The 26,500-nt window shown below is 36.8% G+C and overlaps 2 protein-coding genes across 4 annotated transcripts; both read right to left on the bottom strand.

Moving 5' to 3' along the window:
* Positions 1 to 283: 283 nt before the first annotated feature.
* Positions 284 to 4,050, bottom strand: LOC147558050 (glucose-induced degradation-like protein). 3 transcript variants are annotated; one of them, XM_086659617.1, is made up of 8 exons: positions 3,831 to 4,050; positions 2,835 to 2,890; positions 2,028 to 2,171; positions 1,269 to 1,342; positions 1,078 to 1,132; positions 918 to 980; positions 694 to 821; positions 284 to 541 (listed from the first exon to the last, which is right to left on the bottom strand). In XM_086659617.1, the coding sequence occupies exons 1-8, from the start codon at positions 3,874 to 3,876 to the stop codon at positions 463 to 465; spliced, it is 645 nt and encodes a 214-aa protein (XP_086515743.1). In that variant the 5' UTR covers positions 3,877 to 4,050; the 3' UTR covers positions 284 to 462. The 3 variants fall into 3 exon arrangements, with proteins under 3 accessions (XP_086515743.1, XP_086515741.1, XP_086515742.1); XM_086659615.1 differs by having other exon boundaries at positions 2,835 to 3,274; positions 3,831 to 3,977; XM_086659616.1 differs by having other exon boundaries at positions 2,835 to 3,021; positions 3,831 to 3,977.
* A 15,430-nt stretch (positions 4,051 to 19,480) lies between these two features.
* Positions 19,481 to 23,108, bottom strand: LOC147558049 (uncharacterized). The gene is made up of 2 exons (XM_086659614.1): positions 20,308 to 23,108; positions 19,481 to 19,958 (listed from the first exon to the last, which is right to left on the bottom strand). Exons 1-2 carry the CDS (start codon positions 22,976 to 22,978, stop codon positions 19,603 to 19,605), a joined length of 3,027 nt encoding a protein of 1,008 aa, XP_086515740.1. The 5' UTR covers positions 22,979 to 23,108; the 3' UTR covers positions 19,481 to 19,602.
* Positions 23,109 to 26,500: the final 3,392 nt, after the last annotated feature.

Genomic DNA, 26,500 nt, shown 5'->3' with positions numbered 1-26,500 from the left:
AAGTTTTTTCAAATATTATTTTAAATTGGGCCTGGTTTCCTATTATTCCCAAATTACGGGCCTTCTAATTACGGGCCCTAATTTCAAAGCATATATTTACGCTATATACGTGTCATATTAAATGTAATGACTTAGGAATTCATGTTAAAATACAAGGGAATTGGCAAAGATTGAAATCCACTTTAGTTGGGTGTTAACATATGTGGCTTTTCCATTTGGAAAACCATAACTGGAAATTTCCTGTTTTAAAAGAAAAAGAATAGGTAAAGAACTAGTAACAAGGTTTTTGACACAGATGGTGGAAGGTTCAATCATAAATAGGGAATTACATGCTATTACAGTTTCTCAGTTGTTTCTAAAGCACTGAACTACAAACTATACCCGACTGCTATATCGGTTCACTAGGAGCTTTAAGAATGCAAATTATTCCTGTTATGTTACTGACCGATCTGCAATTCCATTTTACTGCAGCTGATACGACGAAAAGCTGAAACCACATCTTCCCTCGTTGGTTGACTTTAGCTCAAGCTTTTGAAACGGACTGCACAGATGTTATCAGTTACATTTATCTGTTGTTCATGTGTGGTTTATCTAATCTAATGACAATATTTGGGTCTTCATATTTCATTCTAGTATACTACCAAACATCTGATATAAACAATTGTGAAGAAAATTGAGTGCCTGTGTGTGTACCTGCTGTTAGGATCATAATAGAAGCCGTTGATTGAGCCATCGCTATAAGAAAAGCAAACATAGTAGAAGCCAGCGATTGTTAAACCGCAGTCTATTCCAACATTAACGAAATACTGCTCTTTCCATCTCTGCATAAGATGACCAAATTGCAATCAGTTATTTGACGTAAGATTTCATCTAACACAGAATAGTGAAAGAAAAGAGGGAGAACGAGATTAAAGTACCATAAATATGTACGGATAGTTACTTAGGTCCAAAGATTTTCCACCATCAACTTCCACTTGACTCTGAAAATGCATGAAGATTTATTTAGTCAAAAACCACATCTCTGAGTGGAACAGAAAAGGCCTTTTAATTGATTGAAGATAGAGCTTAGTGACTTACTAATAGAGGAGCAAAAGATGGAAACTGGGACCAGTGCCTTATGTCTTCTTCTGGCCTGTTCATAGTAGACAGTAATTCTGAGTTTTGAATGGGGCAGCAGATCTACATCCGTGATAACTCTCTTTACCAAGATTTAACAATATTTGCATAAATTTTTTGAAGGCCTTTTTACTCGAAAGTAAGGAACATACCCTGCTTCCCATTTGCCAGTATAAAACGTATAGTTCTTTGTGTCAACGATCTCTCCCTCCCAGAATGTTACTACCTTAAAAACACCATAACCCAACAAGATACGATTACATGTAGAACCACTAGTCCGTGTTTACATTCTCTTCAGATGAACAACACCAATAGATACATGAATAGAGAAATTTAGATCCAATTAATGATAATGTATGTCTTTAACTTCACAAGGACGGGATTTCTAGCTGCAGGTTTGTCCAGTAGTAAAAATCACCTTGCTGTCAACATGCCATTGTTTGACAAGGAAAGGTTTCACTTTTCAGATAAACAGAATTGACATGAACATTGAACAGTAACTTGTAGACTCCTTTTTAGCATGCCGCCAATTCCCGCATAATCAAACACTTAAACACTCATACTGATATACTCTTGCCTGACAATCGTGATCATTTAAAGTGAGCTTGTGTACGTAGATTTCCTGTTTACTTGAACACTATCTTAGCATCATAAATACCAAAAGCAGGATTAATTTCTTTTGTGCACTATGTAGGAAAGGTTGTCGCAAAAGTAAGCGGGTTTTTAAGTAAAAACAAGGACCTAGTAACTAAGTAACAAGATGGGTATATGTGTCTCAATGCGGAGAGGCGAACATGTCTGAGACCTTGTACTGATGTTGAACGCATATACCTCATCGGTGTCCAAGGGACATAAATTAATATATAAGAATTTAATGATAATTTAGTTTGATTCTCAAAATGGATACTCACTGGTGTATCTGCCGATGGAACATTAAGCGCTTCCATAGTGCCACAGAGATAACCATGATCAAGATCACATCCTTGGATCCTAACATTAACTCTCCACGCTTCATCCTTTTGTAAGTTTGAAACATTTTGAGTTCCAGCAAAAGCCTGTATCCGGAAGTTATTAGACGAACGGTAAAGAGCTAACGAGATGAATTGAAGAATCCTGTTTGCATATGTATGTGCAGTACGGTCCTACCAACCTGATTAAACAAGTCTTAGTCTTTTAATTTATTAACCCAAAGAACATTCTGCGAAATATAAAAGGAGAACTTCCACATTAAGCAAGAAATTTTGGGTTCCAGGTAAAATCCCCCAAAAAATTTCTTGATGCAAACGAAAACTCCTTCCATTCATCGTCCAAAACGAAATCTTTGTTGTTACCAATGCGAAGTCCTAACAACGTTTAAAGGTACATGTTACAATGTGAAAAATATTAATGTACATTCTCTTTTTCTTATCATTATGGGTCTGTCCCGCAAGTAGACTTTACACTTCCGAGCAATTTCCGCAAAAAATTTACTTCTTTGTCTATTTATTTTGATATTAGCAAGTCTAACGAGCCACTTTCTCACTGAATATATGACCGAAAGGATAGATCTCTAACTTTTATGTACCATTACATGAATTAATAATAACTATCGGAGCCAATAAACTTATAATTATAAACAACTGTAATCCTTGTATGGGATCAATATTTGTTTCATTTACAAATACTTCTAAGACTACAGAGGACTGTCATGATATTAATTTACTAGATATGGTTCCCACCTGTCCCACACTCAAAAGCGAGCAAGCTGGAGGAAGAGCAGGTCTGGGACTTGAACCTTGGCAAGTAAGGAGACAAATTTTTGTCAGAATCAGATGCAATAAAGTAAGGAAGAACCAAACAAACTGATACATGAGACTTTCAACAAAAACGTCACCCATCAATATTCTTCATTTGCTGCTTCATAGTCTAGAAAATTAAATGAACAAAATAAGGAAAACAAAAGAAGGAAGAGGAAAAAGATTATCCGAGAAGAAGCAATTAAGGCGTCCATAGGAACAAAAGAACTGGAAATAAAAGTCCTAACACTACTGAGAAAAGAAACCCTCTAGTGCTCCTCAGGCTAGAAAAATAGGGTGTTAATTGTATTTCATCCCAATTATTTGGTCTACGGTAGTAAGATGAGTTGATTTTGCCAGTTAACCCTCAAAATCACTTCAACCTAGGAGAAAACAGAAAAGCAACCATGATAAAAGAGAAATGGTAGAGGTAATAAAATCAACCCAATGCAGAAAATTGGACAGAAGAAGAGATATTTAAGTGAATCTCAAGATCCAGTTACTATACTATTCGATCTTAATCAAATAAACAAGAAAAAACATTTAGTAAAGTTACTCAGAGATTTGAACTCTGATCTTGTCCATATTATGATTATTTTACTGCAATTCATCTCAATTTCACGAAAAGGTGAGTTTTTATAACTATAGAAACGACTCAATTAAATCCTTGAAGAAGATATTTTAAACTCTCCAATCTTCAATTCTTACCTCCAAAACCTAAATTGCGACCCTAACCCTAAATTTAATCATGACTAATCGATTTCTTAATGAAGATAATTATAGCTCGTAAAATTGGAAACGTTTTCATAGATGTATAAAGGTAAACAATTAATTAATCATAGATTCATTCAATCCAATTCGAGCTAAGGTGGATAAAAACCACAATCGGACTTCTGAGGAAAAATAAGTAAAGAAAAGCAAGTCAGATTGAATCAGTACCAGATACTTGAGAAGGCGCAGAAGTCTCCACTAATCTAACCGGCATTTCTTCGACTTCGAATCAATCGATTAATCTCTAAGAAATCGATCTCCAGCCTCTCTCTCTTGAAAGAGCGGGAATGAAATACTTGTAAGAACAGACGTCCCTCGTTGGGTCTAACCGGTAATCCGGACTAAGATGACGGCTGTTTTTAGGGTTATTATTGCCCTCTAAAATAAATTGTCATATGCGTCACGTCTCAATTGAGATTTTCTTCGCCAACAACTAGTAGCCCAGTTGGTCAGTGCATCTATTCTGCAATGCGGATGTCTCAGTTCGATTCATAGAAGTTTAAATTCAGGAATATTGGACTTGGGTATAAATAAAGTAATTTTCTAAAGACTTTAGGTCATTTCATTTCGTCGGCTTTAGGCCATTTCATTTTGTCGCGCTTTAGGCCAGTAGTAATTCGGCAGTTATCATGCTTATCAATCGTATCGACGTATCAATGTCTTTGTAATAACCATGTAGTCAATCTTCAAAAAAAAATTGAAATTTTCTTTCTATGTCACAGTTGAAATCTTCAATTCAAAAGACATATCTAGTGCAACACCCTAAAACTTAGGGGGTGGTAGTGGTTCAGGACATTGAGAGACATTTTCATGTCCCCTAATATCCGTGTTATTGGTTGGGGAAATTTGAAATGTCCCCAAATGTCTGTGTTATTAGTTGGGGACATTTCAAATGTCTCCAAAAGTCTGTGTTACTCGTTTGGGACATTTCAAATGCCTCGAAATTCTGTGTTATTCGTTTGCGATATTTTAAATGTCCCAAAATGTCAGTGTTATTCGTTTGAGACACAAAAATCAAAAAATATATTTTTAAAATATTAGTACAAATATATTATTTCATATGATTAAACAATATTGATAATATTAAAATAATAAATGTCCACAAATTGTCCATCAATGTTTTCAGATATTCACAAAAGTCGAAAAATATATTTTTGAAATATTAGTACAGGTAAATTATTTTATATGGTTAGACAATAATGATAATATTAAAATAATAAATGTCTACCAATTGTCCTGCAATGATGAGATAATAACAATAATAGTAATATCCATTACACATTTTGTCTAAGGATTCATTATCTTGAAATGTCCCCAGAACATTTTGTCCATGAACCAAATGTCTTGAAATGTCTCCAAGACATTTTGACTGTAAAGAAAATGTCTTAAAATATCCATAAAGACATTTTGTCTATAGATAAATTTCCCGAAATGTCTTAAAATGTCTACGGAACATTTTGTCCCTGAGTGTCCCCAAACGTCTTGAACCACTATCACCCCTTTAAAAGTCATTTAGGTGTCGTTTCGTAGATGGGTAATTTGTTTTTAATATTGAGCTTACGTTTGAGATCCTCAAGAAAATCTCAAATATTGAGTTCTTTTTGAGAAATCTTAAAATTAAATGCGGTCGCGTCATCTTAAAACTAAAATTAAGTTTTGCATTGGAGAAAGTTTTTTGTAAACATCTGAGGTGGCACTTAAAATTTTCAATTTGAGTCTTTCATGGGGGATGCTCTTAGGCAGTGACGGATCCAGAATTTGGACCACAGAGGTACGAAGTATACAAAGTTGCAAAGACAATAATTAACGAGAGAAAAATTATCAACACATATATTATATCGTATAAAGAATTATGGATGTATATCAAATCAATGACGGGCTCGTGACACCACGTGCTGTGTCACTACGTCTAAGTTTCATTTTCTAAGGATATTCATAGAATGGATACGGGCTTGTATCACTACGTCTAAGTTTTCTATTATGGTCAATGGTGAAGCCCATGGTTACTTTGGTGGGAAACGAGGTTTACGACAGGGTTGTCTCCATATTTGTTTGTCTTAATGATTAAGGTATTCGCGGTTTTTATTGATCGAGAGGAAAGAGCAGGTCGGTTTCTGCTGCACCCTAAGTGTCTAGCTGATGAGACATGAGAATGTCTCATTTGAATCTCTTAACTCGGGTTAGTTAGTCCGGTTTGAGCGGTTACTCTGATGATTTGTTTGATTTTCTTGCTCAGGTCTCATTTACGGAGTTCGATACAAAAACATCGTTGATAAAGACATACTTGAGGGGCATTTTGGTCATTTTAATGACAAGGGTATTCTGGTCAATATTAGTGCTCATGTAAAAGTAGAGATGAAGACGAGCCCAACGGTGAAAACGGGAGTTGAATCGGAGTCCGGATGAACAAACTGAAGCAAGTCAAAGTTGGGATCAACATCGATTGTCCACATCATCTAGATGACATACGTGGCGCAGATCCAAAAGGGTGGAATGCAACTTTCGGTACACAAGTAGGGACTGTTGGGACTATTTCGGGATCCATTTCAGCTGCTGATTCTATACACCCGCGTGTAAGAGGCTGCAATGCTCCACCAAGGAAAGCAATCAAATACACGGCAGGGATCATTTCTGGGACACTTGGCTCTATCGGGAGAGGCACGTCCATCCTCTTAAGTTATGCCGAGATGCACCATAGCGATCACTTGATTGGCAACATTCTGGCGAGTTGACTGGGCAGGGCGTATCTCCTTCTCCTTCTCTAATCTGTTTTTTAAAAGATTTCATTCCTTTTTTCTTAAGAACAGCAAAGGAAGGTAAGAGATATTAAGAGATGGAAAGAAGGATGGCTGGGAATACAAATAGAAAGAGAAAGAATAAGAAAACTTAAGGAATGAGGCAGCTGAAGATTTCTTTCCAAAATCATTAATGGAAATCGAGAAGAATACAGTAGGGAGAAGATTATATTGATTGGGTACTTCCCTTCTCCTTCCTTTTCTCTAACAGTGACCATGGAAGATAAGGAAATCTTTTCCTTATAGAAAGAAACCGAGAGCTCAAGAGGGAAAGAGTAAAAGAGGGATGAGAATTTATTTTGGCTATATAGACAGAGAGAGGGGGACGAGTTGGCTTATCATATCTCGGCTGGGACTAAAAATCATCTCGGCTTGGGGAGCAGAGTTCTTCTACTTCTCCTTCTTTTCTCTTGAGCTTCATTACATATCTTATAGAGAGAGAGAGAGAGAGAGAGAGAGAGAGGAGAAACAGGGGCTCACGACTTCATCATCATCATCTTCCATTGGAGAATCAAATACCTATCACCATTATCATCTTTTCTTCTTCTTCATCTTCTGTATTTTTCTTTTTGTGAGAGACAGAGAGATTCAGAGATTGAGAGAGAAAGAAACAAAGAGTGAGGGAGAGAAGAATTGTAGGGGGAGAAAGATTATTATTGTCTATTTTATAAATTCAATCTTATTTATCTTGATTCTCTGGTTGAAGATTAAAAGAGAGACAGAGATTTACAACAAAACAGAGAGAGAAAAAGGTTGGAGAAGAAGTTTGAGAAAACAGTAGAGTGAGAAAGTCTATTGTGGAAAACAATTTTCCCGGAGAGAAATAATTTCCGGGAAGATGAGAAAACTTCTCTCTTAGGGCACGTTTGGTTGTCCGAGTGGAAAATCAGCAGGAAAAACAATTTCCAGTGAGAAAGTTATGTTTTCCTTCCCTCTTTATCTCTTATTTTCAGACTTGCTAATGTTATCTTGTTTGCCATGAGTGACTAAGTCTTTTATCTAGGGTCGATGATGAAACCATGTTCAATGTTTTAATCGGGATTTTAACGAAAACATTTTCCGGAATTCGGGTAGTTCATTACCTTGAATTTTGAGTTATAAAAAGAGATTTAAATGTTTACTTATTGGTTCTTAAACTAATTTTATGTGGTGAAATCAGAAAACCCAGACTCTCTCCCATTTGACATCTCCCCCATTTGAGTTCCTTGTATCATTTGTGTTTATTTTCTTTCCGTAATTTTATTTTAATATTTTATTCATTTCAAAATCAAAACCATTTTCAAAATCTTAATATTTCCTAGTTTTAGAATAGATTTCACTTAGTCTCTGAGGAACGAACCGGTCTTACCGGAAATTACAACTTGACACTCGTGCACTTGCGGGTGTAGACCTATTTAGGGTAACCTTTCTAGGCCCATCACTAGCTCCAAAAGTTACTCACCTTTGTTTCGCATATGATCTCATGGTCTTCTTTCGAGTAGACGCGAGCTCATCAGCTCAATCTCTAAAAGGTGTGTTAACTGGTTTTCATCGGGCAACTGGGTTGCAGGCCAACGTACATAAGAGCACTATCTTTTTTGCTTGTCTTTCGGCTCAAGGTCAGAGTGATATCACTACCATACTAAAATTCGGTGATGGTTCTCTGCCTGTTCGATACTTGGGTTTACCTCTTATATCTTCTCGTCTCACCTATAGTAACTGCATTCCGTTGTTTGATAAAATTAAGGGACGAATCCAATCTTGGAAGAGTCGTTTTTTATCGTTCGTGGGACGCGTTCTTCTCATAAAGGTGATTCTGAACAGTATGTTATTATATTGGGCGGCGGTGTTTATAATACCCAAAAGAGTTATAAATGAAATCAATTCCATCTTTAATAAGTTCCTTTGATCTGGTGTGGATATGGGGTGTAAGAGAACTCCCATTGGCTGGGAAAATCTATGATACCCTACTGATGAGGGGGGTATCGGGTTTCACATTATTGAGGCACTTTTCGAGGTGTCAAATCTTCGACATATATGGGACTTGGTTGGTGGCAAAACGACCTTGTGGGTTGAATGTGTGAGAAATAACCTAATCAAAGATAAGCATTTCTGGACCTTGTCGACTCCGAGTAATAGTTCTTGGTGTTGCCATCAGATTCTAGCTAGCAGGCCAACGACTCAGCGACTCATTTGCACTTCTTTAGGGGATGGTCATGATACCAAGTTTTGAACAGATCTACGGCATCCTCGCAGTCTTCTTTAGGATGCATTTGGTGAGAGGTCGATATAATTCTTATCTGCACTTAGATGCCCGGGTTTCTAAGTTTATTGGGCAGTTAGGCTGGGTTTTTCTTACGCATATTTCAGCTATGTTAGGGAATATCAAGGCCGAGGTTAGAGAGGTGGTGGTAGATAGTAATCTCAAGCATGAGGTAATCTAGATGCCTAGCAAGAATGGAGAGTTTACTCTCAAAGAGGCGTATAAAGCAATCCGACCGAGAGGGATTCAGCTGAGCTGGACTTCCTTAGTATGGTCACAGGGTGGCATTCATAAACATTGCTTCATAACGTGGCTTGCTTTTCGAAGACGCCTCAAAACCAGATCTCTTTTGGCTAGTTGGGGTTTGGTCATTGATACAACATGTGTCTTTTGTGGAGAGGGTGAAGGAACGGATTTCCATCTATTTTTTGGCTGCTAGGTCACAAAGAATATATGGGAATCGCTACTATTCAAAATGGTTTTTCTGAGAGTATGTGATGCTGATTGGAAAGAAGAGTTACAACGGTGCATTGATTACTTTGGTGGTTTTTATTGCTGCCCGAGTGGTCGTTTGCTTTAAATGCCTATGTCTATCATATTTGGAAGGAGCGAAACAACAAGGTATTTAGAAGCAATGTAATGTCCGGGACTGATTATTCATACTATTTGTGATGAAGTGCGTATCAAGCTAAAATACCATCACCAAACGGTTTGAAGAAACAGAGGAGAACCAAAGGACCCTTGTTGCTAGAATCTAACTATCTCCCTTCAAAAGCCAGTCTATACCTCATGTAAATGGACTCGGCCGATGACAGGGAGATACATGAATAACACTGATGGTGCATTAAACGAGGTGGATGCGGGGTATGGAGTTATTATTCGAGATTCGGAGGGAAGTGTTGTCAGGGCAGCTACTGGCCAGGTTGATCGACAAATTATTTTGTACATAAGCTGCAGGGTGTGGAGTTGGGAATGGAGCTAGCAATTAGTGGCGGGTTGTAGGAAGTTGAGTTTGGTCTCGATTTAATGAATATAAAGCTACTTCTTACAAAATCACATCAGAAATCACCATAGAAGACGAGGCGAATATGGAAGAGAGTTCAGAGGCTTCGAAGCCAATTTCGGAGTTTTCGGATTTTTCACGTCTATAGAGAAGCTAATCAAGCTGCTGATTACTTGTCAAAGATGAAGCTCGGACCAGGTGTCACTCACCTGAACATTAGTCAACTACCAGTGGAATTAGTCAACATTGTTAATGCAGATTCTAGAGGGACAGTAAGAATGAGGAAGGGGTGGGGTGGGGGGGGGGGGGGTAATGAAATGATGTAATTTGTGTTGCTGTTTTTGCTGATTTTTTGTTGTTTTTTGACTTATTAACTCTTTATAGTTGGTTCTGGCTTCTTCCACTTATCATTATAAAAAAAAAAATCAATGATGGAGCAAATTTTTTACGTTAGATAGGGTTGACCATGGATTAAAACTGATGAAAGAAAAATCGATTTGTAACTTGTTTTGGAAAAGGCAATTTCTAGTGTAAATACAATCGTTTCACTATACATGTTAATTGTCGAACAACTATTTTTGTTTCTTTTGAAAGGCCAATTAATAGTTTAGAAAGCTAAAATTCATACTCGAATTCCAAAGAAAACAAAAAGTGTAAGTGAGCGGGGTTGGCACCTAGGACCTTTTATGTCTCAACGAAACTAACAACCACCAAGCTTCCACACTTTGTGTAATAAGTAAAACACATATAAATATGTATACATAATTTTTTTTCTTTTTCTTTTAACTAATATTAAAGAAAAATGGGTGGAGCCAAGGGGAGCAGCCTCACCCCTAGATCCGCCCTTGCTCTTAGGGGTAATGAAGAGATGATCCCTCTTCATTTTTCTGTCAATGTGGTCAATTTTCTGTCAATGTGATCGTTAGATAAGAGTCAAGTCAATTGTGAGTTCTTTTTCTTCATTCCTCATGATTTTTTCTCTATAGTTCATCTTCTTCGTCAAACCTCTATTAAATTTTTCAATGATAACCAAAAAAAATTTTGTTGCTTTCTCACTCTCTCACACACACATTTTTTTTTGAATTTTTTGGTGTATGGTCCAAAAAATAGGCCTTAATAGGACTTTTAGTCCTCTCTAATCCCATAAAGGGTATAAAAACCAAAATAATATTACAAATAGACATCTGGTCCATTTGGTTCAATCTAGAGAGAAAACACAAATCCCGAGAATAACTATTAAATATTAATACCTAGACTAACCTTTCTTAAATATAAAAACAGTTATAAGATCAAAATCACCAAATATATTTTCCATTTTTATCTCCCTGTTTCTCTCTCCAATCACGTTTTTATATTAAGAAACCGTGATCTTTGATGCACCCGAAAAGGTTACACACCCAAGCGGAGGTATCAAGTAGTAATCCGGCAAAGCCGGGATCGATCCAAGGATAGGAATGTAGTTTGGATATCGAATGGTCTTATTCGTCGGTTCAGATATCAAAGGCTTACTTAGACAAACGAATAAGCACTAAGAGAATAAAGGAAGTAAAACAAACTAAATTATCAATGTAAACGAGCGAGAGAGATTCGAGAGAAGAGTCGAAGGAACAAGAGTCGGGAAGCAACAAAAGTCGGGAGACAAATAAGTGAGTGAGGTGTCGAAGTCCGGGAATCCATGATAAAAAACCTATAACTATGTACGGTCCAATCGAATGGTTTGATGTAAATCTAGTCTCGATTCCTAAGGTGGACGTTCATAAGCACTACGTATGTCCGGAGATAATACTTAGTCAAACAAACTTCCTAAACGATTAAAACCGAATCATCGAAAATGTCGTCTAGTCGCCTAACTATGTGAAGTGCATGACAAGACACATGAAATTTGAATCTAGACTACGATCGATATCGATCACTTTGCCTAATCGATTAACTATGCGAAGTACTTGATAAGACACATGAAAAACGATTGAAACAAGTAATCAAAATAAGAGAACATGAATTTATTATCAAAACATTAAATCATATCATATTAAACATAATCACAAATTCATCACATTTCATCCATATAATCGGCACACTTGATTTAGCTAAACATGGTGATAAGTAATAAATGAAAAGAAGATGATGAGAAATCCCCCTTTTTCGATGATGTTCGAGGCTAGGTTCGTCGGAAAATATGAGTAGATAAGGTTCAGCCGATCTCCCCTCAGCAAATTTCTGGATTTCCCCTTAACAGTGCATAATGGGTGTCCCTGAGCAAAAATCAGATCTCCCCTTAGTAATCAGCATCATCTTCTTCATTTAAAACCCACCACCATTAAAGCTTCACCAAGCTTTCTCTCTCTAAGCAATTTTCAACCAAAATCAAATCAAATCATATGGGAAGCAAGCCAAGATGATGGGGAATAAAAGCCCTAAGGTTTCGGATCGAGAAAGTTGTCGGAACACCATGAAAAATCCGACGAAAGAAAGCTAGGGTTTCGGCCAAAAATCAAGAAATCCGACCAAATCCGACCACGGCAAGCTGTTCCGAGCTGCAGCCGCACATCCCATGAAAGGTCCGAACTGTCCGAGCAACTCCCGTGTACAGCAGTGAAGGTCCCGTGTACAGCTGCTCCTGTCCGTGCAAGCCCGTGCCTTGCAGCTGCATCCTCGATGAAATCCCGAGCAGCACACGTTCCGAGCTGCTGCTGTGCGGATCGGAGCTTGCTGTCGGCGCTGCTGCTGTTCCATGCGTCCGAGCTGGTGTGGGTAGTCCCGAGCTCTCTTGTACCGCGACTTTGTGTGGTGCCGGCCAAGTTGGCCGGCACCCTCCTTCTCTCCTTCACTCTCTTGCTATCAAACCCTTCTCTAGCTCAAACTTTTGTTGTTTTTGGTGAAGAACACCAAACCCTAGCCACCCCTTTATCTTGCTTCTTAGTGAAGAAGATGATGAAAATCCTTTCCTCCTTTTCCCTTTTTCTCACTTGTGTATACACAACCTTAGACTTAGTCAAACTTGACTAAGTCTTAGACCATTTGACTTGGACCAAAGAGAGGGTGCTCATAAGTTCTCTATTATTCTCTTCCTCTTTGGGCTCTTGGGTTGGGCTTCTATCTAAAGCAAGGGAGTGCCTTCATCTTGTCTCTACATTTAGAACCAAGGGGGGGTGCCTTCATAGAATCCTTGTTTCAAGACCGAACCTCGGCTTCTTTCATTCACAACTTCTCCGTCCGAACTCCGAATCGACTTCCGTTTTCACTGTCGGACTCGTCATTGACTTCACTTGTTGTTTGACTTCTGATTTTGACCAAAATGACCAAAATACCCCTGGTGCTCTTTTCTTCCCTTTTGCTGCATAAGATGAAAATGTGATAATTCGCTCTCTTTATTCCGAATTACACGCCAAACCCCAAATAAACTACATAGCAATAAAAACACATAAATAATTAGAAATAAAACCCGAAAAGAACTAACTAATCAAAGTTAAGTGACCTAAATGTGGCATTTTCACGCCACATCAATCTTCTCATAATCAGTAAGTTTTCTAACCGAAACCTTATTGTCTCTGCACTCTCTCTCTCTCTCTCTCTCTTCATCTGATTCGAAAGTAAATCCTCCATTAAATCAGACACCTTGATTCATATTCTTTTGATTTGCTGAAATCAAATCACCATTGTTAATCAGGTAAAACATTAATCAAGTTATTAATTTTTGTGATTTTGTTTTATTTTATGATAATTGATTATCTCTCTACACCTTAATCTACTGAAAATCTTCCATTAAAGCAAAGAAATTTGTGTTTAATATTCATTAGAGATATTCAAAAACAGTTTCTTAATATTGTTAAACAGGTTAACAATCATCTTCTTAAATGATTCTGTTTCAAATGAATATGAAATTCTTGTCTTTCTCTCTCTAAAAATTTATTGAATGATATATATTTTGATGAGACAATCCTTCATGACTGATTCTTACAAATTCAATATCGAATTTCTCTCTGTATCATCTAATCAAATCTTCATCATTATTCAGGATTTTCTCTCTCTAAGATTCATAACCGATTTTATTATGTTAATGTTAAATCCGTCTTTACTGAAGATAATGCGATTAAGAAGTGTTTGTATCTATGTATTTTGTTACTTTTTAGTAGTTTTAGGTTACAGATTTTTAGATCATTTCTTCAAATCTTCATCAAGGTTTCCGTACAATTTTTGATGCAGAGAAGATCTCGTAAGATTTGTTATAACTGAATGCAAACGATATATAATTTAACATAAATTACGGATCGTTTACAATAAATTACATATCATTTTTTATCCAGAGTAGATCTAGTAGGATTTGGTTGTAACAGAATGTAAACGATATATAATTTACACGACATTACATGATGTTTACTGAACATAACACATACATAACGCATACGTCTTTTGTACGATGTTTTTATAACAGAATGTAAAATATATGTATTTTGTTACAAATTATACATACTTTATAAATAATATCAAAAACATCTTATAAATCTGCATAAATTAAATATAATTTATTCAACATTACGCGTACTTTTTTCACAAAACAGTTGCCGTTTATAGTACAATAAATGTTCCAAAAATTATATGTAATTTATTGCACATTATACATATTTTTTCACATAACAGTGACCTTGTGATTCGAACTAACGTTATGTTTGTCTCCTAACACATTATGAAGTTTAACAAACAGTATGCATAATTTTTCCATGGGTTAATTCCGTTTTGGCCCCCATATTGTGACCAACTCACCGTTTTGGCCCCCAATTGTGTCCGGCAGTTCGTTTTGGCCCCAATTTCCTATTTGGCCCCACCATATTTTTGTAAGCTTCTCCATTATACCCTTATGGCAAATTCGTAATTTAAATGTGTTTTCTTTCTCTTTGTCCACCTCACCAAGCAATTTCCACGTCACATTTGTCCACATAAGGTCGCCGGAAAATGTCGCCGGAAAATGTCGCCGGCGACATCATTTCCGGCGACCACCATTTTTTTTTTTTTTTAACTTCTTCTTCTCCAACCATCTCCTTCTTCTTCTCCAACCATCTCCTTCTTCTTCTCCAACCATCTCCTTCCTTCTTCTTCTCTCTCTCTCTCCTTCTTCTTCTCTCTCTCTTCCCCTCTTCTCTCTCTCTCCCTCTTCTCTCTCTGTTAGGTTTCCGGCGAAGGGAAACCCTTCGCCGGAAACCGTCTGGATCTGGGGAAAACCCCAGATCCAGACACCTCTTCGTCTGGAAAATCCAGACGAAGAGGGGTCCTCTTCGTCTGGAAAATCCAGACGAAGAGGGGTTCCTCTTCGTCTGGAAAATCCAGACGAAGAGGGGTCCTCTTCGTCTGGAAATTCCAGACGAAGAGGGGTTCCTCTTCGTCTGGAAATTTCCAGACGAAGAGGGGTCTGGATCTGGGGTTTTCCCCAGATCCAGACGGTTTCCGGCGAAGGGTTTCCCTTCGCCGGAAACCTAACAGAGAGAGAAGAGGGGGAGAGAGAGAGAAGAGGGGAAGAGAGAGAGAAGAGGGGAAGAGAGAGAGAAGAAGAAGGAGAGAGAGAAGAAGAAGGAGAAAGAGAGAGAAGAAGAAGGAAGAAGATGGTTGGAGAAGAAGAAGGAGATGGTTGGAGAAGAAGAAGTTAAAAAAAAAAAAAAAATGGTGGTCGCCGGAAATGATGTCGCCGGCGACATTTTCCGGCGACATATTCCGGCGATCTTATGTGGACAAATGTGACGTGGAAATTGCTTGGTGAGGTGGACAAAGAGAAAGAAAACACATTTAAATTACGAATTTGCCATAAGGGTATAATGGAGAAGCTTACAAAAATATGGTGGGGCCAAATAGGAAATTGGGGCCAAAACGAACTGCCGGACACAATTGGGGGCCAAAACGGTGAGTTGGTCACAATATGGGGGCCAAAACGGAATTAACCCTTTTTCCATTATACATGTCGTTTCTAGTAAATTGTTTGTTTTGTTAACAAATGTATATGTTTTCTTTTTGCAGTTTTGTTGTTACTTATGGAATTTGCTACTGAAGTTGGTCATTTGTTTCCTGGTGGTGCAAAATCATTTGGATACGCTTTTCGACAATATAGTGTAAATGTTGTTTGTCCTGCTCAAGACTACATATGCTCTTCGACAATATAGTGTAAACGATTTTTTGGTAACAGAATGTAAACGATGTGTAATGTAAAAGAAATTATGTGTTATGTAATAGAAATTATGTGTAATTTACTGAACAAGACCCAAATACATTTGATAAATTACGTTGTATACTTGACTAATGATGGTTTATTCGTCATAAATAATACATAATTTACGTATTTGTTTCATAATTTGTATTCGATTTGTATTTATGTATGAGTAAAAACGAAAACAAATGCTGCTTTAATGTTCCCAGAAAAATATACTATTTCCAAAACTGAAAGTTAAGTGAGAGAAAGTGATATATATGTTTTGTATATTAACCCCCAAATCACGCTAAATTGATCCTAGATTGATTCAGATAATATGAAAGAGAAAATTTGATTTACAAATCTGTTTAGAGGAGAGAGAAATTATGATTTGTTTCTATCTTTTTTTTTTTTCTAATAAATCTCCATATTTTTGGCTAATAAATCTCCATATTAAATCTGTAAAGAAGAGAGAGAAAATTGATTTGGGAAAGTTTAGATTTTGTTTCTAAACAGATTATAGAAGAGAGAGAAATTTTCGTGAGAATCTAACCGTTTTTTCCTAAATTTATCTTAAAATCAAGGTACATTAAACCGTTTGAAATTTTTGTGCGGCCCCACACATTAAAATCCCGTGAAAAACGACTGGGACATGGAAGGAATTATGTAATATATATTAAGGGTTTTTAGTCCCAAGAGCAAAAGGACTAAAAATCCATTTTTGGGGAAGATTGGACCCTAAACCCTTTTTGAACATTATTTTGGGCCATATACCCACGGACCCTCTATTAAACAAGGTTTATTTAATATATTTTTTAAAGATTCATTTAAAAATACTATTTAAAAATACTCAAATGATAATAAATCATAGGATTCTTATTAGTTGTCAAACAAACCAAAAAATATTATTTGGATTCATGAATCCGAATGAATCATGAATCCGCGGATTCATGATTCTGTCATCCAAACACACCATGACTTTTTGTTATAAGAGATTGAGAAATTCCATACTCCTTAATAAATCAACAGTGATGGTATGCCCGACCAATATCTCGGTCGAATTCCGTCTGGGGTACTTGGTCAATCCAGACCGGATTCCGCAGGGATATTGGCCTGGTGCACATCATTTTTGTTAATGAATTGTGACACAGAATAAAGAGGTTAAAACGGCTCTTAAAAAGTTGACTTGGACAGGAAAATGGGCAAATAACATTACCTTTTCTGGTCATTTGACAGCTTTTCCATCTCCTTCCTTTCTTGCCTTTCGTAACCGATGCCTTCTTTCTCTCCCATGAATCTTCCATTTAAGAAGCAAGAGACAGAGAGAGAGAAGAGGATCTGAGATCATGGAAAATGTCTTGCATAAAGGAAACAGATGCAGAGGAGAGAAGCAACCAAGTAGGCTACAAAATCTTGCACCAGCCATCCTCCGCCTTGAACCCACCACCACCACCACCACCATTAACAACAACGACAACATGTATCTGAGTTGCCCAATTCCCCTCCTTTCTCCTCTTGTTCTCACTCCACCTCCTCTGCCATTTCCAAATACCCATGATTTACAAGATCAAGCTGATGGGAATCTTCATGACCAGACAATGAGGAAAGGTAAGGACGACAACAGTGGAAGTACTGAATTATCATCATTATCTCCACCTTCATCAGACGGTTGGCAACATCCTGCAACAAGTACACCATTCATGGAACCATCATCTCTCTTCTCTTTATTCAACTCCCAATGTGTTATTGTCCATAACATAAAATAAAATTTATGTATGTTAAATTTATGCTCATCTTCATTTTCTTCCAGTCTTTGGTGATTGCTGATCTGAGGATCTGAAACTCTCATCAACTAGGAATTTCCCTGTTCTTCTCTATAACCTGTAACAGAGAGAAACTAACGAAGATTAGATTTTTTTTTTCTTTTTTTTACCGGAAACTGCAATGTAGTTTAAAGAGAAATGATAGAAGAGACTACAAAAGTAGACTTAGACTTACCGTAGAGCAAAATAGGAATCAACCGTCTATCACGAGAGAGACAGAGAGTTGACTCGAAAACGAAGATTGTTGATTTCGTGTAGGTCTTCAGTAGGCTTTGACTTGTAGCCTCTTGTATCTAAACTAAATCTACCTTAAAGGTTATCCATGTCGATAGCTAGGGAGCCCGTCTTGCCCACTTCCTTGTTACCGTCCACTCCTAGGTGGACTAAAACACAAGGAAAAATATAGGGAATGAAAGTAATCATTAAATGGGCCGAAATTTGATGTCACCACGTGGCGGGCCGAAATTTGATGTCACCACGTGGCGAAAGGTCACGTGGCTGGCCCCAATTGGTCAGGCCATGAAGAGAGAGAGAATGGCCTGACCAGTTGAAACATGCCACATCACCTTTCGATCTGTGGTCGGCCCCAATTTTAGGACCAGAGCTTAATTGGACAAAGTAATGAGTCAGGTAGATTCGTAGCCTACTAAGCCGACGGAGTAGATTGTCGGGGTATAGTGGAAGGATATCTAAAGAGTAAACTAGCGAGAAATATGACGAACATAGTGCTTCTAGTGAGATCCAAATAAGTGGAGTGGATGACTTCTGGCTGGAACTTCCTTGCATGGCTAGCTAGCTAAGAGATGATCGGAGAAGAAGAAGACTTTTGTTCTGCTAATCGTTAAGTGATTTTCGACTGAGATTTTCAGAACCCTTTGCATGAAGGAGGCTCTCCGTATTTATAGAGTATGAAGAGAGTAGTCACCCCTGGGGTGCGGAGCTCCTTAGATCCGAAAGAGTAGGATCCTACTAGGGTTTTGAAGGTAGTTGTTGATCTCTCGGGGAGAACTACTCAGTCCTATGATGACACCGCTTATAGTCTGCTCGTTCGCGGTAGATGCAGTCTACTCTCTCAAAGTAATGCGAGACTCGGTCTTCCCCCATGACCCTGATGTGCGGCAAGATACTAGGAATTTACACTGACCCAATCTGTAGTTATCTAGGCACGTGGCTAGCTGGAGTCAAAGTAGGTCGACATGACAGACTTGAATACGCGTGGTAGGAGCATGGCTTAAGCAAGCACGCTAGGCTTACTATGCCGCTAGCATGACAACTCCTAGTCTTAGTCTTGCTCATGTTCCTTCTTCTGCTCAATTGGCAGATGTCTTTACCAAGGGACTCTCCCATCCTATTCTTGAAGGGTTTATGGGCAACTCATGTCTGCTCCGCAGTATTAGTTTGTGGAGGGGACTGTAAGACCATAAGGAGTATAATTGAAGTGTAATAAAGAAGACTTATATTCTTTTAACCTAATGATGTACTTAGGAGAGGATTAGTAGTTTTAAGAGTTAGTTAAACTCAATGAGCTCTGATTGTAAGAACCTATAAGTTGGGGAGTTCTGTCTGTGTTTCGATTACTCAATACAATTCAATACCTTCTCTCCTTCATTCTCTTATAGTAATCAAAGAAGGGGTACCCTCAATTATATAGTGATATTAGGACTACATTCCCAATTTAGAACTATGTCTAGCGTTGACCTCCAATTCGGATTTTGCTGTCAAATGAATGTTAAGTGGTCAGCAGATGTCAATTACATATGTCAGACTGACGAAAATACCTCTCTTTGTACATGAAACTTCAAAGTTGGATTAATATCGAATTTTTTAGACAGTAATTAACCCCCTTTTTCTATAACTACAAATACACAACGGAAATGGAATTATGCCTTCAGGAAATGACGAAGTCTAACAACAACTATCATGAGTAGTTGTCGGGATAATATGGTTCACTCTCTTGATTATGGTAGACACAGATCTCATGTCAGGTCGCTCTTCTGATGTTTCGTTTGCACATAACAAACCTACCTTGAACACTGAAATAATGCAATCCTTACTCCCCAATTTACTACATTCCTCTATCAAGTTTTCGTCCAAGATCTCCATCACTCTATCAGGAAATGCAGCCTCTGTCCATTTCTTAAGATTCAATCCTTCTGTGAATAATTCATCTGTCGGTTTCTTTCCCGTGAACATCTCTAGTAGAAGAATCCCATAACTATAAACATCGCCTTTAGTCGATACACCTCCCTGTAAACCATACTCTGCAGTAAAAAACGGAGTTTATTCAAGTAAAACAAGAGGCATGTTCATTAGCTAACAACATTTGTATGAAATCTGTTCCGAGGTTGAAATTTACTGAAGTCCACTTCTAGAATGCTTGTTTATCATGATTTGTACGTCTGACTTATCTAAAGGGTTGGTGTGGGCTGATTTTGATTCTCATACATAAACTAAGTCTAAATTAAGAGCTCATTATTTGCAATAACCTAAAGCTACTATTATGCCCCAAACCGAAAAAAGTCAGACAGGCGAGTCAACTTTAGACAATCAATAAAACAAACTCCACCTTAAGTCACCTAAACGTCGTGTTCTAGTATAGATGAGAAATACCTGGTGCGATGTAACCGATCGATCCTTTTAAACCGAGGGTGCTACTTGTTTGATTAGAAGAGTTCAAGTGAAGCATCTTGGCTAGTCCAAAGTCACTAACATGACCAGTCATTTCTTCGTTGAGAAGGACATTACTTGGTTTAAGATCACAATGCACCACAGGAGTTTCACATTCATGGTGCAGATACTCCATGGCAGAAGCAACATCCATTGCTATACCCAACCTCTGTCGAAAATTCAGACACCGTCTTTCCTCCTCTAAAGAATCACGGTTCGAAGAATTATAGAGCCAACTTTCCAAACTCCCATTTGGCATAAACTGCAGTACTAATGCCTTGAACTCGCTCGTTGAACATGCAGTTATGATCTTAACTAGATTTCTATGTCGAATGTTTCGAAGAGCTTCACATTCGGATAGAAAACTTTTTGAAGCTCCACGTTGATCCATGTTGAATACTTTCACAGCCATTAGTGACCCATCTCTGTTAATTCCTTTAAAAACAGATCCAAAGCTTCCTTCTCCAATCAGGTTTCTAGAATTGAAGTTATCAGTTGCAACTTTTAGACGATAGTAGGAATGTATTTTGTTGTTGGGATCATTAAGTGATCTATCTTCATCGTTCTTCGGGTTGTCTTTTGATTTTGATCTCCAAACAAAGAACAAGAAAGCAAGCAAAGCAATCAGAAGACCAGAAGCTACTGAACCCACCACGGCTGCAACGATTCGTCGCTTTCTTAATCTACCCGAGTGGTTTTTAGTGACAATACAATGAGGTAATTCAAATACTGGTACACCACCACAAAGATCCTTGTTTTTGCCCAAAGAAATAATGGTGGAATTCAAGAAGATCCCTTTGTTTGGTACTTCTCCTTGGAGTTGATTAACAGAGATATTCAAGAACTCAAGGAACTGAAGTGATTCTAGAGAAGATGGAATCGGACCAGATAAATTATTAGATGAAAGATCGATATACTCTATACCTTTTAACTTGCTTAGTGAGTTAGGAATTGATCCTTGAAAGGAATTGCTAGACAAGTCAAGATACAAAAGATTCGAACAATCTCCAATGGTTATCGGTATGGTCCCGGAAAGCTTGTTATTTGAGATATCAATGGCTTGAACCATTTTCAAATTGCCAACTTCAGTAGGTAATGAACCAGTTAAAGAATTATGTGATAGATTGAGAAGTGTTCCAAGACTTGTGAGTGAGAAAATCTCCTTTGGTATGTCTTGATCTAACTTGTTTAGTGAGAGATCCATGAATTGAAGAGATTCACAGTTTGATAAACTCGAAGGTATTCTTCCAGTAAAATTATTGGTATTCAAGTTCAATTCAAACAATTTAGTCAAGTTTCCAAGTGATTGAGGTATTGATCCAGATAAATGATTCAAGAACAGGGAAAGTCTTTGCAAATTTTGAAGATTAACAATACTTGAAGGGATTCTTCCTGTAAAGGAATTTGATTCTAGAGACAACAAACTCAACCCACTCAAGGTCCCAATTTCTTCAGGTATGTGTCCTTCAAAATGGTTTTCTGCCATGACTAACAGAGAAAGTTGGCGCGAGAGGTTACCAATCGAAGGAGGAAGTCGACCAGTTAGCTGATTCGTAGCAACTGAAAATACTTGAAGAACGGTAGAATTCGCTAGTGAACTTATGAACTCTAAACCATTTTTATGGTCACTAACCAAGTAATTGATCTCTAGATTCAGAATTTGTATATTAGGAAGATTATGCAGCAGAGGAATTGTTCCTGTGAATCTATTAACAGAAAGATCGATTCGTTCAAGATTCGAAGCATTGGAAAGAGATGAAGGAATGGGTCCTTCCAACAAATTACCACCCACAAAAAAAGTTCCAAGTTTTGGTAATTTAGTGAACAAATCAAACGGAAGACGGTCTGAAATTCGGTTTTTTGCTAAACCGAAAATGATCAATGAAGAAATATTGTATAATGAAGAAGGAATCTTACCTGTAATGTTGTTATCTGCTAACTGAAGTTGCAGAAGAAGATTGAGATTACCCAATTCATTTGGTATCAGTCCATGAAGATTATTAGACATCAATATAAGATTGTTGAGAGATGAAAGATTTCCAAATGAAGGTGGTATAATACCCGTAAGATTGTTCCTTGCAAAACTTAGGTCTTCAAGTTTTGATAACTCACTTAATTCAGGTGGAATAGATCCTTCAATCTGATTCCTCGAAAGATCGATAACGCGAAGTTTAGAACAGTATCTAAGAGATGAAGGAATGGTTCCATGGATGAAATTTGAAGTTAGAATCAATGTTTCTAAGCGAAAAAGACGGCCGATTTCTTGAGGAATAGAACCACTAAAGCTATTATTTTGCAGGTCAAGAATGCGAAGGAACGACATATTTGTAAGGTGAGGAGAAATAGTACCAGCTAGAGAGAAATTCCCAAGAGCTAAACCGATGACCCGAAGCTTGTTAGGATTGCAAATAACACCATCCCATTTGCAGAAAGAGTTGTTAGTTTTCCAAGTATTAAGAACTCCATTCGGATCGAGAGTTATTACGGACTTGAACGCAAGGAGAGCGTCACGATCGGTCGTGTTGTCAAAGCGAGGTAGAGATTGAGAGAGAGAAAAATGATGAAGAAAGCAAAAGAAGATAGTAAAAAGGATAAAAAGAAATGAAGCTCTCATGACTGAATTAATTACAAAAATTGGGTTTAAGTTTAAGTATTTATATATAAACAAAGAGTGAAGAATTGAAGTTTTGAAGTCATGAAAGATACTAACAGATTCAATGACAGAAAATTTGATGATTTCTTTATTACTCATTTAGTCATCCTGAATTCATATTTGACTAAATTAAAGAGATATTTTTTGTCTCTTTGTTGGTTGAGAATTTGTACTACTGTTGTTTCATGATTCCTACCAAACATTTTCAACATGTTTAGCTCATCCTATTCCACCCAATTGGTCAACTCTTCTGGTAGAATAAAATACCTTTGAAAAATCTCATGAAATCTTTGAATGGTCAAATTATTTGACTAGGAAGTAAATACTTCAGAAAACCATTTTCTAAGTTTCTCACTTGATTGGAGTAGAATTAGCATCTTTCTTAAGTCAACTCAAACCTTAATTGTTCAACAACAACAACAAAAAAGAACTCAAACCTTAATTTTGATGTCATAGAACATTGCTTTCAATGTTTAGGCCTTATCATACACACTGAAAACTTACAAACGTTTTAGAGTAAGAGCATCCCAATGGGTTGCACCAAAAAAAACACTAAATAAGAATTTTCACCAAATCTTTTGATCTTTTCACATTTTTGATTCCAAAGACAATTCATTTTTAACTCACTTTTTAAATAAAATAAGGTAACAATTTATTTATTAAAATAATAATTGGACTTACAACTTACAAGACTTACTTACAAACTAAACTATTAGGACATCTTATTGTTTTATGAGTACCAAACAAAAATATTTTATGAAGACCAAACGCAAATATTAAAATGAGTAAAGGACTAAAGGGAAAAATAAATAAAAAAGGAACTCAATAAAATACCAAAAGTGGGAAGGCCCACCTAGGAGTGGGAATCGGTCCGAACGGGCAGGGAATGGACACTAACTCAATAGGTTCGGACGGAAAGGACACAAGTGCTAAGTGTCCACTCGGACATCCAGACAAAATGGGTGGACATTTAGGATTTTTCTCCAACAAAGTGTTCGTGCGTGACCGTTTTGATACTCGGGCAAACCGGGTATCGGTTGGTCGGGCATCGATCACTAATGAAAAAATAAAGAAATTTTTATTCGAAGTTAATATTGTTTAGTAGCTAAATACAAATCTAAACTCCCACTTTACAATCCAAAAAGTAAATGAATACAAAATTAAAAGATAATCATTGAGATTTCTCATAGATTACGAGGACAATAACATGTGCATTGTGGATTCTTGGGATACTAATGAGATATTGAGATGTTGGAAGAAAGAGAGACTAGAGTAGAGTAGAGAGGCGAAGACAAGATTAAGAAAAGTAATTTTTATGGTTATATATTTTTACTCTTGAAATCTAACAGTTGTAACTAACCCTACAAATCTAAAGGTTTAAAATCAATCATATAGACGGGCGGGTACAACGGGTAGGATAAACGGACGGGTTCGGTCGGGTGGACTATACAAGCGGGCGGACTCGGTCGGATCACCGGGTAAGGACTCTGCTTAAGCTCTTTCGGTCGGGCGAGTATGGACCGTTTCGGACATCGAACCATCACAGACCCTTCGGACTCAGACGGTCGTGAGCGGGTTCCGGGTTTCCACGCCAAAATCCCACCCCTAGGCCCAGCCATTCACCAATTTGGATGAACAGTGATCTGCCAAATTTGGCATGTCACTGTTCACGGACTGTAAAAACATTGTCTTATCAACTTTTAGAAAACAGTTGTTTGGGTTAAAAAATGTATCCATGATAACCAAAAACATAAGTATTTTTTTTAATAAGTAAAAGATGTCAAGATATTATGACTAATGATACATAAAGTTTAAAATAGTATAAGTAATTAACAATTAGTTCTTTTCCTATATTTTTTGGTTCCCAAACTACCCTTAAACATTAAAACTTCCTCTCTTTCTAGAAAAAAAATTTATGGTTGTTTGGATGACGGAATCATTAATCCAAGTAATACTTTTTGATTTGTTTGGTAACTAATAAGAATCCTATGACTTATTATTATTTGAGTATTTTTAAACGCATCTTTAAAAAATATTGAAGAAACCTTGTTCTCGGAACTCGTTTTTTTAAATATCGTTTCACTCGAGAACTCTCTGTTTTCTTCATAATTTTTTTTTTCGAGAACCGTTTTCCCAATTTTTTTTCGTAAACAATTTTTGGTTTTCTCAAAATAAGTTTTTTTCGAAAGTCGTTTTTTCCTCGAAAACCCTTTTTCCCAGAAAAAAAAGACGATAACTTTTTTTTTTTGAAAACTGAGATCTTATGAAACTTTTTTTCATGAAAATAATTTTTTTTTCAGAAAGCGATATTTTTCGAAAACCCTTTTTTCCTGGAAAAACACAATTGGGGAAAAACGGTCATCATGAATAAAAAAAGTTTTTGGGAAATTTCAATAATCGAAAAAACGGTTTTCGAGAAAAAAAAAGTTTTTTCGGTAAAAAAAAAACGGGTTTGGAGGAAAAAAAATATGTTTTCGGAAAAAAAAAATTTTGGGGAAGAATCGATTTTCGGGAAAAAACAGTTGTAAGGAAAATCGGACTTTGGAAAAAAACGATTTTTTGAAGAAAATAATGATTTTCGAGAAAAACATTTTTCGTAGAAAAAAATACTTTTAAAATAATTATTTTGTAGAAGGAAATATTTTTTTTTTATTGATTTTTAAGTTGAAATCTATGTTTATTAATCCAAAATCCTAGCAAATCCTGGGGGTTAGGGTTTGGTGCAATACAAATTTTCGAATTAGGATTCAAGAGTTTTAGGATTTTTGGTAGCCAAATAGGCCAAAGATTCTTGATTCCTACTAAATCCCTTTTTTGACAAAAATCCTACTTAAGAATCCTGGGACCAAACACACCATTAGATTTTTTTTAGGGGCTTTCCTTATTCTTCTTCACTCATGTAATGTCGTCTCCATCCTTATAGAGAATACTATATGCTTATCATTTAGTTTCATTAGAGAGAGAAAGTGTGAGAGAGTTGCATGGAGAGCGAATTTGTAGATCTATTCGAGTTCTTTTTTTTTTATAATCAATCTGTGGATCTGCTCCTTGGAAATTGGAGAACTACAAACCAATTTTCTTCTTCTCTATGTTGTATTTCTTTTACAGATTTGAAACTAATTTCGCGAGATTTGCAAATCCATTTTGAAAGATCTGCAAACTGAGTTTGCAAACCCATATGTTACAGGTGCAAATCGAGTTTGCAGGAATTTGCAACCTCTGTTTACAACTATAAACTTGTGCAAACATAGTTTGCAAAACACAAATTGAAACTGAGTTTGCAACATTGCAAAAGCAAACTCAGTTTGCATAGAAAAGTGGATCTTGTTAAGAAGATAATGAAAAAAAAATTTAAGGAAAAAGTAGAAAAGTAGATTTTGTTAAGAAGATAATGGAAAAATCTTTTTAAATATGAAATTCGACATGTCAAGAAAAAGTTATATAGATTTAGTTGAACCACATGACAAATTGGTGTTTTAGTCT

The sequence above is a fragment of the Eschscholzia californica genome, unplaced genomic scaffold (genome assembly GCF_041429995.1).
Source record: "Eschscholzia californica isolate CP2 unplaced genomic scaffold, dmEscCali1.0.p SCAF_2, whole genome shotgun sequence".
NCBI classification, from domain to species: Eukaryota; Viridiplantae; Streptophyta; class Magnoliopsida; order Ranunculales; family Papaveraceae; genus Eschscholzia; species Eschscholzia californica.
Note: the sequence above shows the minus strand (reverse complement) of the source record. Positions and strands in the feature narration are given on the sequence as shown.

Bases quoted from the DNA above. Each gene is read 5' to 3' on its own strand.
- LOC147558050 (XM_086659615.1), bottom strand. From the start codon at position 2,993: ATGGGTGACGTTTTTGTTGAAAGTCTCATGTATCAGTTTGTTTGGTTC. The intron at 822-917 runs GTACTTTAATCT...CATCTTATGCAG, and splicing joins ACTATCCGTACATATTTATG to AGATGGAAAGAGCAGTATTT. The intron at 542-693 runs GTACACACACAG...ACATCTGTGCAG, and splicing joins TATTATGATCCTAACAGCAG to TCCGTTTCAAAAGCTTGAGC.
- LOC147558049 (XM_086659614.1), bottom strand. From the start codon at position 22,978: ATGAGAGCTTCATTTCTTTTTATCCTTTTTACTATCTTCTTTTGCTTT. The intron at 19,959-20,307 runs GTATTTCTCATC...TTTTTACTGCAG, and splicing joins GATCGGTTACATCGCACCAG to AGTATGGTTTACAGGGAGGT.